The 20,558-nt window shown below is 40.8% G+C and overlaps 1 protein-coding gene and 1 pseudogene across 1 annotated transcript in view; both read right to left on the reverse strand.

Moving 5' to 3' along the window:
• Window positions 1-20,390, reverse strand: part of Ltn1 (listerin E3 ubiquitin protein ligase 1) — a 61,394-nt gene extending 41,004 nt beyond the window's left edge. The window contains exons 1-9 of the mRNA XM_075959272.1: window positions 20,215-20,390; window positions 15,602-15,805; window positions 14,032-14,130; window positions 13,186-13,416; window positions 12,130-12,182; window positions 11,048-11,228; window positions 3,940-4,113; window positions 2,602-2,792; window positions 966-1,101 (exon numbers count right to left, since the gene is read on the reverse strand). Coding sequence (XP_075815387.1) covers window positions 966-1,101; window positions 2,602-2,792; window positions 3,940-4,113; window positions 11,048-11,228; window positions 12,130-12,182; window positions 13,186-13,416; window positions 14,032-14,130; window positions 15,602-15,805; window positions 20,215-20,349 — 1,404 coding nt within the window. The 5' untranslated portion in view covers window positions 20,350-20,390. The remainder of the gene's footprint in view (window positions 1-965; window positions 1,102-2,601; window positions 2,793-3,939; window positions 4,114-11,047; window positions 11,229-12,129; window positions 12,183-13,185; window positions 13,417-14,031; window positions 14,131-15,601; window positions 15,806-20,214) is intronic.
• LOC142837074 (translation initiation factor eIF2B subunit alpha pseudogene) lies at window positions 7,324-8,224 on the reverse strand (annotated as a pseudogene).
• Window positions 20,391-20,558: the final 168 nt, after the last annotated feature.

A 20,558-nucleotide genomic window follows, 5' to 3' on the forward strand; every position in this document is an offset into this window, starting at 1 on the left:
GCTGATGCCCAGGCTGGACTACATAAGACCTTGCCTAAAAAATAAATAAATAAACAGGTAAATAAATAGATAAATAAATGGGTGGACAGATAAATACATAAATAAATAAAATAGATGAATAAATAAATAAAATAGGGTATAAGTCATTTGAAAGATAATTAGGGCATTTAAATATGAAAAATTCAGAACCCCTTTCCAGAATTATAAAGCTAAGAAATGGAGGCAGGTGGATCTCTAAGTTTGAGGCTAACCTGATCTACAGAGTAAGTTCTAGGATAGCCAAGGCTACATAGAAAAACCCCTGTCTCAAAAAAGCAAAAGAAAGAAAGGTAAGAGATGATGACAATGGGACTGGAGAGATGGCTCAGTAGTTAGAAGCATGTACTGCTTTTGTGGATGACTGGAGTTCGGTTCCCAGCACCCCTAACAGGTGGCTCGCAACCAACCCTAACTCTGGCTCTAGTGGATTTGAAATCTCCATAGCCTTGGAAGGTACCTACACTCACACATACAGAGACACATAACATACGTCTTCTAAAAAGAGACAGTACCTAAGATATTAACAAACATTCAGGCATCTACAATTACAGAACCTGTTCTTTACCCTGAATCTCACAGTCAAATACAACCGTTTATAAAGGGGTAAGTGCACCTGAGCATTTTAGAAATAACAAAATTGTTACTGAATAAGTAAAACCTACACTAAACATCACCAAGAGCACCATCCAAAATCTGTTTTGCACTGTCTCCTCTAAAGCAGTCAGGGATTTAAATCTAGACAATGGATATGGTAAATTAGTCTGTGGATATTATACTAGCAACTGACAATATGAAATTTTCACTTACCCAGTCAGAACTACACTATTCAATTTGTAAATTATGAAAGTGAAATTCTTACGTGAAGGCTGACTACCAACAATGTAAACAGGCACAGTGAGCTTGAGCACGGTGATTTGCACACGTACCTGCTCATTGACAAGCATCTGCTCCATCTCCTCCTCGCCTAAATTCTGCTGCATTATAAACCGTAAGCATTCAAAGAACGCAGAGATGACGGCTGAGGACTCGGAAAAGCTTGTTTTGGTTCTCTCTGTTGACAGCCTAAGAAATAATAACTGAGAATTATTCTTCCAAGAAAAAGAAAATAAAAGCTCAGGATCACTAAAGACATTAAAAGAGTATCATACTAAAGAAGGAGTTTAAAACCAAATCTTAAAAGAACTAACCAGGCATGACAGGGCACGCCTTTAATCCCAGCATTCCCAAGGTAGCTCTCTTGTGAGTTCAAGGTCAGCCTGGCCTACCCAGCTCGTCCAGGGGCAGGTGGGGACACAGAGAAACTGTGGGGATGGAGGAACACTTTAAGAGCAACCAAAATACACAACTGATGAGAATGTAAATGTTAAAAATTATAAAAAGAAAAAAACTTATTTTCAAAATTAAGTTCCTGGTTAGGTGTCAATCCATCTGTAAGTATGAAAGATGAGATATAACCAGAGATTATAATATTTAAGATGTATGCATTTTATTAAATTCAACAAATAAGGTAAACTGTTTCAATTTTTCTTTTTTATAATTTATTTTATTCTATGTTCATTCACGTTTTGCCTGCACGTATGTATGTGCGTGGCTGTCAGAAGCCCTGGAACTGTAGTTACAAGAGGTATGAGCTGCCAGTGCTCTCTCTTAGAAATCACTAAGCCATTTCTCCAGTCCAAGATAATTTTTTTTTTTTTTGCTTCTTTTGAGACACAAGGTTTCTCTGTGTAGCCTTGGCTGTCCTAGAACTCTCTTTCTACCACGCTGAGCTCGAACTCACTGAGAGCCACCTGCCTCTGCCTCCTGAGTGCTAGGATTAAAGGTATGTGCCACCACAGTCGAGACAGAGGTAAACTTTTTCAAGTGTTAAACAGAAGAAACATTTTTGGTGGTTGGGCGTAGCACCTGAGAGTTAGCACATGCTACCAGGCAGGTGAGCCAGATCCTAAGTCCTAAACAACTCTAACATTTGATTGTAGAGAACATTTAAAAACTTCACCAGCTCATTTTCTGAATCTGAGCATCTGTATTTGTCAATAATATCATGACTCATTTAGAATATGATCTGTTTCTATCTTAACTGCATTTATCCTTTTATAGAAGCTCTGACCATTTTCAAAGACGTGAGTTAGTTGCAATTCCATGTCCTCTAATCCTCACCATCTAGGAGGCTACGGCTGAGGCTGAGGCTCTTCTGCGCCTGGCCCAGCCTGGGCAGTGGCGATACTCTATCCTGCTCCATCACTTTTATTTCTCTGAAAGCTTTAAATGGTCAACAAACAGAAGAAAAAAAAATGGTAAAATTCAAATAAGAAGGAAATCTATGAAGATGAAAACAAGAAAGATTTCTTGACAGAATTGAGGCCAGCAAGACCTGTCAGTGGCAGCAGCACTTGTCACTGAACCTGACTGCTGGAGTCAATCCCTAGGACCTACATGACGGGAAACAGAAGAGAGTCCTGAAGCCTGCCTTCTGAACCTCACACATGCGCACACATGAACACATACACACAATAAGGAAGTAAATGTTATTTTTTTAAGTTAAAAATTGTTATTGCTTACCCGGTAATTAGAGAGGTGAGAAAATTTTTGAAGAACTCCAGCTTTGGCTCCGTAATGGACTGAGGGAGTCTGCTGATGAATGGTAAGAGATAAGGGTATATGACAGCAGCAAGACCCCGGCCACCTTCACGAACCACAGCTGTCAGCTTGGGAAATACACTCTTTTTTGCATTTACATGAATCCAACAATCCTAACCCAAAAAAAAAATTACAAAAGTAATTAGATATTATATTTCTCAACTAAGAGAAAACAGATCTGAGAAAAGAAAGTCAAGCTGGGAACGGTAGGGTACACCTGTATGCACAGCAGGTGGGATGCTATGCAGCTGCACATCTAGCTTCATTCTGTTATATAGCAAGACCCTTCCTTCAAAGAAAATAAATAAAAACTAAAAATAAGTCCAGGTATAGGAGGATACATCTTTAACTCCAGCGCCCTGGGAGCAGAAGCAAGTAGGTCTGAGTTCAAGGCCAGCCTAGTCTACACCTGAGTTCAAAGCCAGCTAGGGTGATGGAAGGACACCCTGCACCCGAAACATTTTTTTTAATTTAAAAATAAAATTTTTAACTAGCAAAGCATTAAAATCTCTCAGCACAATTACAATAAAAATCTGAAAAATTAAATGTGTTACATTTAATAATCATGTATTTGTTATACTAACAGGAAGATTATTTAAAAATACTTTTATAAAAGCTGTTTGTTTTCTTTTAAAAAAAATGAACATATTTCTGGTTCATAAATCCTCCCGGTGAAAGTTCCAGCGGTACAATCACTGAGCAAGTGGACCTTACACAAAAACACTTCTGCAGTATTAAAACTGAATTGTAAAATTACTAACTTATGAAGTAAAACCTCTGTGATCAAAGACTCAAGTCATGTGTGACAGCCATACAACACTGCTGTGCTTCCTGGGGAGATTTAAAACTGCTCATGTGAGAAAGTAAATGTTTCAAAAAATGTAAAGAAAAAGCCAGACATGGTGGTGCACGCCTTTAATCCCAACACTCATACTCAGGAAGAAGAGGCAGCAGCTGTGTGTGTGTGAGTTCAAGGACAGTCAGGGAAAAGGTACACAAAAAATCCGTCTCAAAAAAAGGGATGGGGGAGGTTGGGGAGGAAGGAGAGGCAAGGAAGGGAAAAAAGGAATAGAGAAGGAAATGTTAACATTTATGTTATTTATCAAATAAATATTTAAATATTTATCAAATTCGTTTAGCATTTTTCCAATGAGTTTTAGATAGTACAATCTAAAAAGCTCTCTCATAGGGGATTTGGGATGTAAAACACAAATGAAAGGCAAACGGTCCCCAACAAGCTAAATGTGCCTCGCTACATACCTCAATAGTTGTCAGTGTGTAGAGCACAGCTTCCCAGAGAGCTGGGCAGACCACAGGGTCACTGTCATCAATACTAAGCAGGACAGAAGGGCTCACTTTGGAAGCTTCCTCTTTCATCACCTGGGGAACATGTTGGCACAAAGCAGAAACTAACTCGAAATATGCTGAGCGGATCTAAAAAAAGAAACAGAAAGTGGAATTAAGCTGAAGCCTACTGACGTTTGATACAAGTAGCTGTGATAACAGCAGGTTAAGATAGCTCACAACTTTCCTGTTCATATAACTAAAGGCACTGTAAAAACAATTACTCTTAAAGAGTAACAATCTGAAAAGACACTTGGAATTACCAAGGCAGAATAAAGGCAGAAAGAATAAAATTTTTCACACAAATCCTATTTAATAGCAGAGTTCTTTATCTGGGGTCTCTCATTTAGCAAATACAAAATATGGGCAACACTAGCCACAAGGAAGAGAAAGAAAAGCAAGCACACCAATACAAGCTGTCAAATTAATCCGCCACAAATTTCATAACAGTGCTTATCTGAAGAAACTAAATTTTCAAGAAAATGTAGAAAAAGGGGTTCTAGACTTTTTCCGGATAGCAGACCACAGATCTGAAAATGAAGCATACATAATTCCTAAAACAAAATTTATTAATCTAAATTTCAATGTAAAACTCAAAGGCAGTGTTACATCTACTGTTTGCCCACAAACTTAGTTCATGTGCTGAAACCTCACTGCTGTGTAGAACTGTTTGAGCACATCACCTTCATAAATGCAATTAATAATTAACAAAAGAAAGCTCAGCCTTTAATAAAGGATAAAATGCCTTTAATCCTGGCACTCAAAATGCAGAGGCAGGTGGATCTCTGTGAGTTCAAGGTCAGTCTGGTCTACAAAGCTAATTCCAGGACAACCAGAATTATATGGTAAGGTTGTCTAAAAAAAACAAAAATAAACACAAAACAAAACAACGAAAACACCAAAAGAAAAAACCAGTGAGACAATAATGTACAATAGGGCTTGAGGGAGCAGGTTCACCCTTCTGCCCTTCCATGTCTTCCATATATAAAGACGCTCTGAGAAGAACCTATCATTGAAACAAAAACCCATCTTTGAAAAAAATATCCTTTAAACTGCTAGAATATTCTTTAGTCCTTTTTTTTCCTTTTCTTTCCTTTTATTTTTTTATTGATATTTATTGAGCTATACATTTTTCTCTGCTCCCCTCCCATCCTGTCCCCTCCCTTCTACCCTCTCCCACAGTCCCCATACTCCCAATTTACTCAGGAGATCTTGTCTTTTTCTATTTCCTATGTAAGTCTCTCTTAGTGTCCTCGTTGTTGTCTAAGTTCTGTGGGATTGTGGTTTGTAGAATGTTTTTTTTTTTTTTTGCTTTATGTTTAAAACCCACCTATGAGTGAGTATATGTGATAATTCTGTGTCTGGGTTACCTCACTCAAAATAATGTTTTCTAGCTCCATCCATTTTCCTGTAAAATTCAAGATGTCGTTATTTTTTTCTGCTGTGTAGTCCTCCATTGTGCAAATGTACCACATTTTCCTTATCCATTCTTCAGTTGAGGGCATTTAGGCTGACAAACAATGCTGCTATGATCATAATTGAGCATGTGTCCTGTGGCACGATTGAGCATCCTTTGGATATATACCCAAAAGTGGTATTACTGGGTCTTGAGGAAGGTTGTTTCCTAATTTTCTGAGAAATTGCCACACTGACATCAAAAGGGGTTGTACCAGCTTGCATTCCCACCAGCGATACAGAAGTGTTCCCTTTTCCCCACAACCTCTCCAGCTTAAGTTGTCATCAGTGTTTTTGATCTTGGCCATTCTTTCAGGTGTAAGATGAGTTGTTTTGATTTGCATTTCTCTGATGACTAAGGATGCTAAATATTTCCTTAAGTGTCTTTCAGCCGTTTTAGATTCCTCTGTTGAGGGCTGGAGAGATGGCTCAGCAGTTAAGAGCACTGCCTGCTCTTCCAAAGGTCCTGAGTTCAATTCCCAGCAACCACGTGGTGGCTCACAACCATCTGTAATGAAGTCTGGTGCCCTCTTCTGGCTTGCAGTTGTACACACAGACAGAATATCGTATACATAATAAATAATTAAAAAAAAAAAAAGATTCCTCTGTTGAGAGTTCTCTGTGTAGGTCTGTACTACATTTTTTTATTAGATTATGTGTTCTTTTGGTGTCCAGTTTCGTGAGTTCTTTGTATATTTTGAAGATCAGACCTCTGTCTGATGTAGGGTTAGTGAAGATCTTTTTTCATTCTGTAGACTGTTGTTTTGTCTTGTTGATCGTGTTTTTTGCTTTACAGAAGCTTTTCAGTTTCAGGAGGTCCCATTTTTTAATTGTTTCTCTTAGTGTCTGTGCTGCTGGGGTTGTATTTAGAAAGTGGTTCCCTATGCCAATGCGTTCAAGTGTACTTCCCACTTTCTCTTCTATAAGTTTCAGTGTGGCTGGCTTTATGATGAGGCTTTATGATCCATCTGGACTTGAGTTTTGTGCATGGTGATAGATATGAGTCTATTTTCATTCTTCTACATGTTGATATCCAGTTATACCAGCACCACTTGTTAAATATGCTTTCTTTTTTCCATTTGATATTTTTTGCTTCCTTGACGAAGATCAGGTGTTCGAAGATGTATGGATTGATATCCGGGTCTTCTATTCAGTTCCATTGGTCCTTCTGTCTGTTCTTATGCCATATTCATTAGTCTTTTAAAAATTTGAGAATTATTGTATTTACATATGTGAGTATTTTGCCTGCGTTTATGTGTATCATGCCCATGCCTCATGCCTGCAAAGGCACCAAGCTAAGGGGACAGGCTGTAAGAGGATGTTAGATACCCAAGAAATGAGTTGCCCATGGCGCTATGCTACTTTATGGATGCTGGAAACGGAACTCAAATCCTCTGCAAAAGCTCCTTCCCACTGGGCCATCTTTAGCCCTACATCTGTTTTTTAAAATTTTTCATATAATTTATTTGAAAAGATCCTGATTTGTTCCCCTGTTTAACTTACAAAAACTGTTTGGGACCTAACCATGTCTAAAGGAAGGCAGAGGTTAGGTTCAGACACTCTGTAAGCAGCATCCTATGAAGGTGGCTCCTGCATTGGTTTTTCCTGTCTGGCTTGACGCAGTGTTTCCTGCCTTGTGTAAGGCACCCTATGATGTATTCTCAGTGGCTGTCACTGCAGTCACTGATTCAGACCAGCCTGGAGTATGGTGGTATGAGAAGAAGGCCCCCACTCGTGTGCCGTCCTTCCTTGGGTTTGCAGCCAGTCACCTAACTTGGACTTCTGGAAACAGTTTCTGAAAACCAGAAGGATGCTTCAGCTTGGTTCTAGAACTGCAAATAAGTTTCAGACACAAGAGAGCTGAGTTAAGAGGATTGTCCAGGACTTCCGATGTGAACCTTTGCATACAAATCTGAAAGTCACCACACCCAGGTCCATAAACAGCAGGGTGATCAAGGAAGGAGAAGTATAGTCAACCCACGGGTGTTCCTCTTTGAGGTCCTGTCCAGTCTACACGGACTTCAGAGTGTCTGTCTTGAACTTAAACTTGTCTAGGACGTCTTGCTGGTTGAGAGCCGTAAAACTTGAAACTTTCGCAACCACATAAAAGGGTTTATTTTGGGCTTTGGCACACACGGCCATCTGGATGGTTCCAATCTTGTTAATAATTCCTCCGTTCTCAACCACTCCTTCAGCAACAACTATGAGAAGATCTGCTTTCTCCATGACATAGCCAACAGCAGCATCCAGCACCACAGTGACAGGAACATTGAGGTGGCAGAGGGTTTTGGCCATTTTCTTCCCTGATAAATCAGGCTGAGTCTCCATGATAGACACACTGAACAGCTTCTTGGCTGCCATGGCTTCTTCCGGGACCCTCAGGATGACTCTGGATTAGGCATGAGTCAAAATTCTGTGCGCTCCCCCTTCTTTGATGAAAGTATGACACAGATCTGCAATTTTATTTCTTGACAGGGACACTCTCCTGAGGAAAAGCTCCCCTCTCAATCATGATCTTTGCACGTTTGGAGTAATCACAGTACTCCAGGGAGCAGAGGCTGACAAGGCAAAGGAAGAGCACTCCAACGGAAGACATGGCCATGGAGGAGTCTTTCTATGGCACTGGTGAGATTCACCCTCAAGTGTCTTTCCGTTGTCTCTCTTCAAGAGCAGCCACCACTAAGGCCATGTTAGGATCATCTTTCATTTGAGACTTAAAGTATTCAATTATCTCATGGCTCTCCATCTCTGCTCCGCGATCCTCACAACAAAGCAGGCAGCATGCCATAAGCTGACAGCCATGTCGCATGCCTCAGGCATCACTTCCGTTACATCGCTTGTCAGCACCGGAAGTCAGCATGTGCATGTCCCCTACATCGAGTTTTACCAGACTCTATAACCATGAGATTTCTACTTTTTACAAACTACCCAGCTTGCTGAGCAGTGGTGGTGCATGCCTGTAATCCCAGCTCTTGGGAGGCAGAGGCAGACAGATCTCTGTGAGTTCAAGGCCAGCCTGGTCTAAGGAGTAAGCTCAGGACAATGAGATCTAAGGGGGGGGGGGGGGGGAATACCAAGCTTGCACTATTTTTCTTGGACAGTATGGATAGGCTGAAACAAGCAAACTAAACGCAATCAGTGAAATGGAAGACTGAATAAAAGGAATCCACAAGCAGCACACAAAGCAAAAACTGTGAAAAACAAATGAGACAAACAAGATAATATGCAAGCGATTTCATCTTGCATTATTTACAACACCAAAGGAAGAAAGACTGAAATAAAGGAAGTATCTGGAGGCAATATCTGAGCATTCCAGAGTCAATTAAATGCCCCAATACACAGATTCAAGAATCCCAGTAAATCACAAGCAAGACACATAAATGCATGGAAGAGAATCCACACCAGGACATCTCAGACTGCAGTTAAGAAAACATAAAGAGTTGCGGGAGAGATGGCTCAGTGGTTAAGAGCAGTCAGTGCTCTTCCAGAGGACCTGAGTTCAATTCTTAGCATCCACACGGAGGGTCAAAATAGTCTATAGCCCCAGTCCTAGGGGACCTGACACCCTCACACAGACATAAGGCAGGCAAAACACCAATGCACATAAAATAAAAATGTTCTTAAAAAAATGTAAAGAAAGCTGGGTACATGGTACATGCCTTCAATCCCAGCCCTCAGGAAACAGAGACAGGAGGATCTCTATGAATTCAAGGCCAGCTTGATCTACGTAGTGAGTTCCACAAAAAATAAAATATAAAGATAAGAATTTTTAAATGGCCAGAGAAAAAGACAAACTACCTCCCAAGAAAGGACAGCAAGACTGATAACTGACTTCAGACACAATAATTAAAATCACAGACAGTGGAACAATATGCTCAAAACAAAATAATTGCTATCATATAAGACTGTATAAGGCAGTCTAAAATGAAGATGTGGAGTATAAATAATGCGTTTCGAAATTGAAAAGATATGAAGAGCGATCCTGCACATGCCTGGTGAGACCACCTGATCCTGCTCCATGTACTCTCCGCTAGCCCCCAAATCTAGCCGTAGTCCCACATCCAGAGCTCCACTACCCATTTCTAGACTTCCTGGAGGTCTCTCCCTGTCCCCAATTCTGAACCTACAGGCACCTCCACACCACACCCAATACTCCACTCAGCCAGATCCTGCAGAGCCTTCCCCAGGGTCTAGACAGATGAGTCCACCTTATCCTCCTCTCCTCAACCCCACCCCAACCCCCAGAGATCTACCCCAAACTCCATGCTTGAACCATGATGCACTTCTTCACACCATCTCGGTCCCTGCACCCATCTGACTCCATTCCATCTAAGCCATATATAACCTCTAGGCCTGCTCAACAAGGAGGAAATAATGCCTGGTACTGGAAACTCAGTCAGCCAGCCTACTGTAGCAAAGCCATGGATTCTGGAGAATCTACAATTGCCACTTTACTAAACCAGAACAGTCCCTAACTATATTCTAAACATTTATCCTTCTACACACAGGTAAGTGTAGTTCTCAGCCTCTTTGAAAGAGAAGACTATTACAAAATTACAACCATCGAAACAGAGTTGTAGAGCCCACTCCTAATGACACATCTACAACAAAAGAGGGGCGGGAAGACTGCAGCAACCAGAAGAACAACAGCTTTGCTGTGAGATTTGTCACCTAGAAATGTCAAAAAAGCAACATTATTGGTTAGGAAGTCTCACCCATAGGCTGCCTGAACATAACCTAAGCAAGGACAAGACCAACAGACACAAAAGGGGAAAAGCTCACAAGGCCTCAGCCCCAGACAAAAACCTACAGGGAAGTAAGGAATGCTGAAAGTAGAGGAAACCATCTTCCCCAAAGACACCAACTGATTATCCAATACCAGTGTCAGCCTTAAGTCATACATATACAAGTAACTTACAGACTGAGCAGGTTGTACTTATGTATTTAGGAATATATTATTAAAGACTAACCATCTTTATGTTTATATATGTGTGTGTCAAAGAAAAAGAGGCTATAAATTTAAAAGACAGAATAGGGAAATGATACAATTATAATCACAATAGATAAAAAACTTTAATAAAATATAAATATTTGGCCCTATAAAATATTTATGTATATTCTTCAAAATTAATAGCAAATCAAATTCAGAAAAGTATTACCTATAAGTGACATTTTAACAGGCAGCAAACTTTAAAGTTTTCTCTTGAAAACACTGTTGGATATGTTTCTATATAAAACACTATATGCTAATGACATATTGCTATAACCACAGATGAGTGCATTGTTTAACTCTAGCCGAAGCTTCTTGCGGTGGATGGAATTAACACAGAGACCCACAGCTGGACGATGTGCAGTGACTCTGGAGCATTAGCAAAGCATGTGCGTCAGTTCACCCCCAACAACAAAGAGGTGAAATACAGGACCCGTCTAGTAAAAGAGGCAATTAAGTCCTGAAAGGCCAACGACAAAGGTGTGCTTGCCTGACTCTGAACATAAACAATAAACATGGCATAAGTGCAGTGAAATCAGGGGAAGTTATAGAAAAGGATCTTAAGAACTGTTATGATACCTGAGGTACACTGTGTTTTCCATACTTCCAAAACTTATTCTGTGATAAAAGTGACTTAAATTTCTCTTCCAGGGAATCGAGCTCATTGTTAGGCAAGAAGCAAAGCAGTTTCTTTAGCGCCAATAGGGAGCACGTGACAACTCGATGGAATTTAGCCTCTCTCTCTTCCTCTGGAACAGTTCTGGATTTGAAAAATAAATAGATTTTGGTTTTAGGGTTTGTTGTTGGTTTTTTTTTTATTCACGTATATATAAGGAAGTCAGAGAACAAACTGGGGAGTGGTTTCTCCCCATCTACCATGACGGTCATAGGGCTTGAATTCGGGTTCTTAGGATTGATTGTGAGGGCATTTACCTGAGGTGCCATCTGGCTGTCCACAGGCAGAATTTTAATCTCACATTCTGCAACTAACTCAAGTGAAAGCCACACTTGCACACATGGAGGAAGTGACCACAAGTACCATGCTCTCTGGGCAGCACATGCCAAGAGACTCTAGGAAAGCTGAGAAGGCACCCGCCTACTTAGTGCAGCTTTCAACAGTTGGATTACAACAACATAAAGGTAAATAAAACCTTTATTTAAATAAAAAGTTCTTCAACACAACTTCTTAGCTTCTTCAAGTATGCCAAACCTTACAATAGTTCCTGCTGCTGGGACTGCCAAAGGTAAATGAGAAAAAAAATGTAAATTTTTTTCTAATAGAACTGCATATGTAGCTCAGAAAATTCAAATTTAATAGCCAGCCAAAATTGAAGTAAAAGCACATAGCAGGCACCGTGTAACATTCTCTGAAATAATTTCACCTGCATTTGGCATTCCTTTTAGAACATGTCACACTGAAACTACACATGGAAACCAACAAAGTAAATGCCTCATGTGAGTTACTTAGAAACAATGTTACTTACTGGGGAAGAAGGAGGGGCACGGAGTGTATTAGGAGTAAGAGTTACTTAGAAACAACGTAACTAGCCCTGCAATGGTGGCTAACGCCTTTAATCCCACTACAGAGCTAGTTTCAGAACAGGCTCCAAAGCCACAGAGAAACCCTGTCTCAAAAAAAGAAAAGAAACAAGGTAACTTACTGGGGGTCACTGAGTGTATCAGGAGTTTCTTTTAGAAGGTGATCCTGCAGTACCTGAAAAAAAACCATCAAAACCTTAAGATTTTATGGAACTGTCAATATTGATCAGATATTGGGAAAATCCAATACCCGATGGTGGTACACACCTTTAATCCCAGTACTTGGAAGGTAGAGGCAGGTAGATCTCTGAGTTCTAAGCTAGCCTGATCTAGAGTGAGTTCCAGGACAGCAAGGGCTACACTGAAAACCACTATCTAAAAATAAATAAGCAAATAAATAAATACATAAATAAACAAATAAAATAAAAATTCCCATACCCTCAACCCACCTACTAGCCAAATCAGACGTAGGTTTGAATTTTGGCCATTTTTCTCTTTGTATCTATTCCCTACATTGGCTGCTACTGTGGTAAAAACAGGAACTTTATGACAGCTCCAATTCACATCAAGAGAAATCTTCCACTAAATATCTGTGGTTACTTTACTTGTTATTCAGTATTTTTTTTTTTTGTTTGTTTTTTTGTTTTGTTTTTGAGACAAAGTTTCTTTGTACCTTAGGAGCCTGAGCTTGTCCTGGAACAACTAGCTCTTGTAGGCCAGGCTGGTCTCAAACTCACAGAGATGCACCTGTTTCTGCTTCCCAAGTACTGGGATTAAAGGTGTGCACCACCTGGCTATTCATTATTCTTATAACTGCAGTACCGTGGGATAATCAGCTAACAAATCTGAGAGAGATAAGGACCACAGAGAACACACACTGTGCACATGTGCAGGTCAGGGGTCAGCTGTGGAATCTGGTCTCTTTCTACTTTTATGAGGGCTATAAGGAACACGCAGTATTCAGGCTTACACGGTAAGCACTTTTACCCACTGAGCCATCCTGCCGATCCCTTACACCTTTTGAGGTTACAGAAAACTTTTGTTACTGTATATGTGAAGAGAGACATGATCTGTTTCTTCTTGACACATTTATAAAAGCAGGTAAAGAGCTACCACATATGCCTGAGAACCTTTAGATGCTTGAGAAACACAGGTACAGAATGACTCCAGAAACTCACACTTGTAATTTCTTCCTTACAAAACGCTATGGCTTCAGGTTGCTTGCTTGGAGGGAAAGCAGCTTCAAATGCATCTTTGGCTGCAGTTGCTGCTGGGGGGTATGTATCACACTGAGCCATCAGCCAATATCCCATTACACTTTTCAGATATGGAGCCAAGTGCTTCTTTACTTTAACGATAAGTTTTTCAAAAGCTTGCTGTGTAGCCTCTCGAACCCGGCGATCATGGTCCTATTAATAATGGAAATTTGGTTTAAAAATAAATATGAATATCTGTAAATAGTCTACAATGACTCACAGTAGAAATTCATCTATGTATATAATCAAACTAATACGACTTCTGACAGGCTAGGGAAATAACTCAGTAGTGGAGCATGTGTAAACAACAATAATCCCCCCATCCAATTACAAGCCATAGAAAAAAAAAGAAAAAAAAAGAAAGCAAAGAAGAGAGAAAGAAAATACCTGCTTTAAAATATTGAGGATGGGCCGGGCGGTGGTGGCGCACGCCTTTAATCCCAGCACTTGGGAGGCAGAGGCAGGCGGATCTCTGTGAGTTCGAGACCAGCCTGGTCTACAAGAGCTAGTTCCAGGACAGGCTCCAAAACCACAGAGAAACCCTGTCTCGAAAAAAAAAAAAAAAAAACAATAAAAATATTGAGGATGTAGGGCTTCTTTAATTTTTCTTTTCTCCCCCTTTCCAATCAAATTGTATCCAAGAGATATTCAAAGACTAAGTAACTATAAGGAACTCATTATCAACCTTCTGTAGCAAACACAGAATGGAAACTCTCTCCAGAATTGAATCACTTAAGCAAAAGCAGGCTCATAAACTCTAATGCTTACAAGGGAAATTTTGCAGAAGATTCTTGGCCAGTACGGGAGGACCCCTTTTACAGCTTCTGTGTCTCTTTCTGTGCACATAGTTCCAAACTCTTGCATTGCCTGAAAATAATTAACAACGTCAAGGATTAACAAATGTAACACTGCCTCCCCACTTTCTTTCTTTTGTTCTGGAAATTTAGTCTACTTTATTTAAAAGGAGAATATATTATTTCTATCTGTGCCACGGAAACAAAAAAAAAAATTCACCGTCCATTATAGTAGAAACTGAACTTTTAGACTTTTCAACTTTACTAGAACAAAACAAATGGAAAGGATAGAGGCTGAGGAATAAACTCAGAAAGCTCAGACAAGCTCAGAAATAAAATACCAAATCTCAAAATAATAAAAAATAAAAGAAATTAAATAAATAATAAATGAAATAGTGTAAAGATATAGGTCAGCAGTTAAGAGTACAGTTTTCTCTTCAAGGAACCCAGGGTCAGTTCCAGGTACCCCACACAGCAACTCACAGCCTAACTACAGCTTCAGAGGATCCAACAGCTTCTGTTGGGATCTGGAGCACACACATGAACATAGCACCCATACATTCAGGCAAAACACTCAAATGCATAATTAGAAACAACAGCCAAGTATGGTGGCTCACATCTATAATTCCAGCACTCAGAAGGCAGAGGCAGGAAGATTGTCACAAATTTAAGAACAGCATAGTCTACATAGCAAGTTCCAGGTCAGCAAGAGCTACATAGCAAAACCATAAAAATTTAAAAACTTATATTCCTCTACCATGAATTATTACATAGCCAGATTCCAAAATGTAGTTCAAAATGTTTTAGAGCAGCAAAACTAATTTACAACTCCAAAAGTCAATGTCAACTAAACTTATGTGTCAAAAAAAATTACAACTGTAAAGGAACTAATGATAAATTATTGCACATTTTCTTTTACAACAAATAAACCTTACATTTATTCTAACAAACTACATTATTTTTTCTTGTTTCTTGAGACAGGATTTTGAACCAACCCTGGCTGTCCTGGAACTTGTTTTGTAGACCTGGCTGGCCTTGAACTCACAGAGATCAGCCTACCTCTGGTGTGGGAGGTCCTTCTGTCTATGTGTTACTTTTATTGATTAATTTGTAAAGAAACTGCCTTGGCTAGTTGACAGAGCAGAACTTAGGTAGGCAGGGAAAACTAAATAGAATGCTGGCAGAAAGAAAGGCAGATTAGAAAGAAGCCATGTAGGCCCGCCGGAGCCAGATAGAACTTTCTTTAGCCAGTAAGCCACGTGACGATACACAGATGAAGAGAAATGGATTAAATTAATATGCAAGAGTTAGCCAATAATAAGGTACAGCTAATGGGCCAAGCAGTAATTTAATTAATACAGTTTCTGTGTGATTATTTCGGAGTTCTGAGCAGCCGGGGACCAACAAGTGGCCCCTCCTCCAACATATCTCTGCCTCCCAAGAGCTGGGATTAAAGGCATGTGTCACCATCAATACCTGGCCAGAAATATATTCTTAATTGATGTGTGTTTGTGTGTGTGTGTGCGCGCGCAGTGAAAACCTGCCTTGAGTTTGGTTGTGACATCTTTCTTAGAAAGTTTCCTCAGCACCATTCGGAAATCAGAATCCACTAGGTTGTCTATGTCTTCAGCTCCTTGAATAGCAGGAACATAGCCGAGGTCACTGTGATATGTCCCAAAACCAATAAATCCAGGCACTGTTCCCTGTTCTTTGGCAAGAAGCTCTGCAGCTCGGCCACTGTTCGAAGGCTGATAAGAAGGAAAAGCAGGAAAGAAAGTCAGATCACATTTACACACATACATTAATTGAAAATAACGATTCACAGTCAGTGGTTTGACTGATATTTACAACACACAATTCCACTAGTTCTAAAAGTTGGGGTTCTGTGGCTAAAGAGAGAATAAATATGTAAACTACACCAAGAAACTAACTTCTTCAACTCTTTCACAAGAATCTTTACCACTGTGGAATCCTTCTTGCCTGAGCCTGCAAGTTCCCTGGAGATGAGTATTTCTGTCTTAAGAGCCTATCGAAAATGCTCTCGCTTGCCAGGGGGTGGTGGTGCATGCCTTTAATCTCAGCACTCGGGAGGCAGAGTCAGATGGATCTCTGAGTTCGAGGCCAGCCTGGTCTACAGAGTGAGTTCCAGTACAGCCATCCAGGGATACACAGAGAAACCCTGTCTCAAAAAACTTAAAAAAAAAAAAAACTTAAAAAAAAAAAACACTCTCACACACAATTCTAATTAGAGTTTCTTAAACATCAGAACAACTCTTGATTTTGCAGGTAGTCTCGTGTAGTCACATGACCCTCCTGCTTCAGTCTCCCAAGTGCTAGGATATCAATGGGCACTGAGAACATTTGAAAGAAAAAGAATGAAAGTTCAAAGCCTAAAATATATATTCACTTATGAAAACTTTTTGTAAGTTTCCAAATACCACACAGACAGTATTTGCATACATATATCTTATAATGATATAAACTAATAGGTCCAACCAATTTTGTTTATCATACTGAGAGAGATCTAATGCTACATGCTGCTACGGAATCCTTTCAGAGCAGATAAGCTCATTTCCATGTACTGGAAGCCAAAATTACTAAAATACACAAAAAAATCAATGTAATGATCAAACCAAAAGACATACTTAGCCTGCAGAGACGGCTCAGCAGTCAAGAGCAGTGTTTGTTCTTGCAGAACACCTGAGCTCGTTCCCAGAAATGGGCTGCTGTAATTGCCTTAGCTGCAACCACAGGGATCTGAAGCCCTGCCCTCTTCTGGACCTTGAGGGCACCTGCACTCAAATGCATACACATATAACCAATTTTTCTAAAAAACATTCTTTTTTTCGAATCATAGTCAATGTTTTGACTGGTATTAATATACTAGTCCCCTACTCTGCAGGTTAGGGTTCTGTTGCTAATGAGAAAACAAACATTTGAACTATTCAAAGAAACCTGTCATGTCAACTCAGAGAAGAAGCAGGTGGATCTTTATGAGTTCAAGGTATACAGAGAGTCCTAGGACAGCAAGGGCTACAAAGAGAAACCCTGTCTCAAAAAACAAAAACAAATTAAAAAAATAAAACCATAAAACACAAACTCCAACTACTAAACCACTGAAGGCTGTGTTGAAACTGAAGTTCAAGTTGCCAATGATAACTAGCAGCAACTGAAAAAGTATTAAGTCCCCAGCTTCCCATTTAAAACTATTTCCTTAAATGTACAAACAGTATCTTTTATTCAATGTCTACTATGGGTATAAAATACAGATACTACTCTAATCTCTGCAGGTTAAATACCTATACCCTATACTTTGCCCCCCCCTTCCCATCTCCCATCATTCAAGACTGAATTCCACTCAAGGTTCCCTAAGTATGAGCTTTCAGAATTCAACCATAGTTTTTTCTCCATCTAAAGGCCCTTCCTTCCTTTCACTGCCTGACAAACTTCTATCTAATCCTCAAGATACTGGTGTTTGCAATGCTTTGCTCCCTCAGACCAGACAACATTCTCCTCTGTTCTCAGTCCATTCATGCCTGTTTCATAATTGCTTAATAAATCATACTTTCTTATAAATCTGTGTTCGTCATTAAACTGATACTTCAAAAATAGCAATCATGGGGCTGGAGAGATGGCTCAGAACTTAAGAACATTGACTGCTCTTCCAGAATTCCTGAGTTCAATTCCCAGCAACTACATGATGACTCACAACCATCTATAAGAGGATCTCTTGCCCTTTTCTGGCATGCAGGAAATGCAGACAGAACACTGTATGTTTAATGAATAAATAAACCTTTAAATAAGAAGAAGAAGAGGAGGAGGAGAAGGAGGAGCAATCACTGCCCACACTCAGCTATATAATGAGTTCAAATCTATCCTGGTATATGAGACCCAGACTCAAAACAAACAAACCAAAGAACAGCAGTTCACCATCTTAGTGGTGCAGGCCTGTAATCCCCACACTGAAGAGGCTGCACCAAGATCACATATCTGAGGCCAGCCTGAGCTACATTAAGAAGTCTCAGACCAGCAGACAGTGGTGGCCACATCTTTAATCCCAGCACTTGGGAGGCAGAAGCAGGTAGATCTCTGAGTTCGAAGCCAGCCTGATCTGGTCTACAAGAGTTCCAGGACAGCCAGGATTATTACACAGACAAACTCTGTCTCAAAAAATAAGGGGGAAAAATAGCTCAAAGGGTGAAAGTCCTTTCCATGCAAGTCTTACAACGCAGAGCTTTGATCCTGGGAACCACATAAAGGGGGATGGAGAATGGGCCTCTGAAAATCCTCCTCTAATCTACACATGCACACAAATAGATAGCATTTTAAAAACTAAACTTCAAGTGCCAACTCTGAAGCGTCCAGAGTATATGAACTTAAACTCTAAACTTCAGTTAGATCATCTTTCAAATGAGGTAAGAGCAATTAATTCACTATTTGAATCATTTCCAATATCAAAAGTAAGTTCTTAAACTACCATAGTAATAAGTGATCCTAGCAAGAATCATCTAAGGGTTTTAAAAACTTCGGAGATAACTTTGAAGAACAGTATATTCAACATCAGACTGCAACACCACATATTTGTTATTCGCCAATGGGAAAAGGTAACTTTTCGGTGGTCAACACTAAGCAAGTGTCTCTAGTAAAGAAAAACAAGAACAAGTACTGTGTATTTCTAGTGTGATATAATGCGAATGGCTTAATTCAAATTGATATAAGGAAACAATGAGATGAGTCTAAATAAATCAAAGCAATGCCAACTCTTCCTGGTTATTGTGACATTTAAAAATGTGCTCAAGTGGGCAAGAAATGGGAAACTGTCTAAATCTAAAGACTTAAATGGCAGCCAAAGGGAACAAGTGATACTTGACTGAGTCACAAACCCTTTTAAAATGTTATTATCTAAAAACAGAATTAAAAATACAGAGGCTAGTAGACACGTGAATTTTAAGTCTGTACATTATATTTAAGTAGCCCATCATGGCTAAAGTTTTGCATGGTATATGAAGAATGGAATTGCTTTTAGAGTAGATGAGGTGAAGGATTTGGGTGTTAAAATACTGAAATTAACCTTCCTAAAGGTGATACAAATTTATGAATTCAGAGAGAAAATGAAATGTAAACAAATATTAACAGCTGGTGACTCCAAGAATATGGAGGTTTCTGAGCTTGGCAGATAGATGCCTTTAACCCTAGTACTCTCGAGGCAGAGGCAAATAGGTCTCTGAGTTCCTGGTAGTCTGCAGACTTGAGTTCCAGACCAGACAGAGCTATACAGCAAAACATTTTCAAAACAGAATACGCAGATTGCAATCCTAATCCGCTTGCCCTAAAACAGTGAATAAGGTTTTTAAATACATTCTGTGACAATTAAACGAGAATACCAGAAAAGCATTTAACATAGGAATGATCCTACTGTAACTGTTGTGTTTTGATACTGGAATCATTAAAGTTAACTGAGTCAAAGGCGGTGAACAGGTCTATAAAAGGGAACTGTGCTAAAAACCAGTGCGCGCGTGTGTCTATCATCCATCAGGACAAGGGCAGTAACACTTGCCTTTAAAATGTTTATAAAGTAAGCTAGTAAATTACGTAGCACGCAGCGTCGCTGGCACCGACAACAGCTACATTAAAATAGGGCTGACACTGGAGGAAGGGTGCACTGACGTGTCTAGAGCCACCTAAACAGAAGGGCATCGGAAACCTGCCAGGCCAGGTCAAGACGTGGCGAGGTCAGGGTGGCCAGGGCAAGGCAGAAAAAGCGAGGTGAGCTTGAGGCCACAGAGCCAATGGGGCGACACCGACTGAAACCACGCAGACCATCCAGGAGCTCCGGCCTTGGCCGGGAGGGACGGGGACGGAAAACCACGGGTCATTTCCGAGCACACGGAGCCCACGCTCTCTTCTTCCTCCCACAGCTCCTACACAACCTCAGCCACCTGGGCAGCTGCCACCGGCTGCACGCTGACCCCGTTTCCCAGGGACACCTCCCCTGGGTGCGCTCCCACACGCACGGCTTCGGCGTGAAACGTCGTTTGGGTCCTAACTCCTCGACCAGCCCACCCGCGGAGGGACGCACACACGGGGTCACACGCCTCCCTCCCGGCCCTGCAGACGCCCGGGCCGCGCGCCGCAGGGCTGCCACGCCGGGCCTCACCCTCAGGTTCCCCTTGGTCCGCTGCTTGTTCTTCCCGCCCATGGTGGCGGTGCCGGCCGCGCTCTGGGGCTGCGGAGCCGAGGTGGGCACCGCCGGGCCACAACTTCCGGTCCCCCGTGCCGGAAAAGGACTCATTGTAGCAACCTGCGCCCGCCCACCCTGGCCTATGGCTTCCCACTTCCGATCCCGCCTTTCCGTCAGGACTCTGACCATCCGCTGCCTGAAACGTCACAGGGAAAGGCACGCCTGCGTGAGTGGCGTCAATGGTGACCAATAAGAAAGCGGGATTGGGTCCGCAGCGCCAAATCCTGCCCTGGGTAATTGCAGAGTTGCGATTCCTTTCC

Source organism: Microtus pennsylvanicus, chromosome 1 (genome assembly GCF_037038515.1).
Source record: "Microtus pennsylvanicus isolate mMicPen1 chromosome 1, mMicPen1.hap1, whole genome shotgun sequence".
In the NCBI taxonomy this organism is placed as follows: Eukaryota; Metazoa; Chordata; class Mammalia; order Rodentia; family Cricetidae; genus Microtus; species Microtus pennsylvanicus.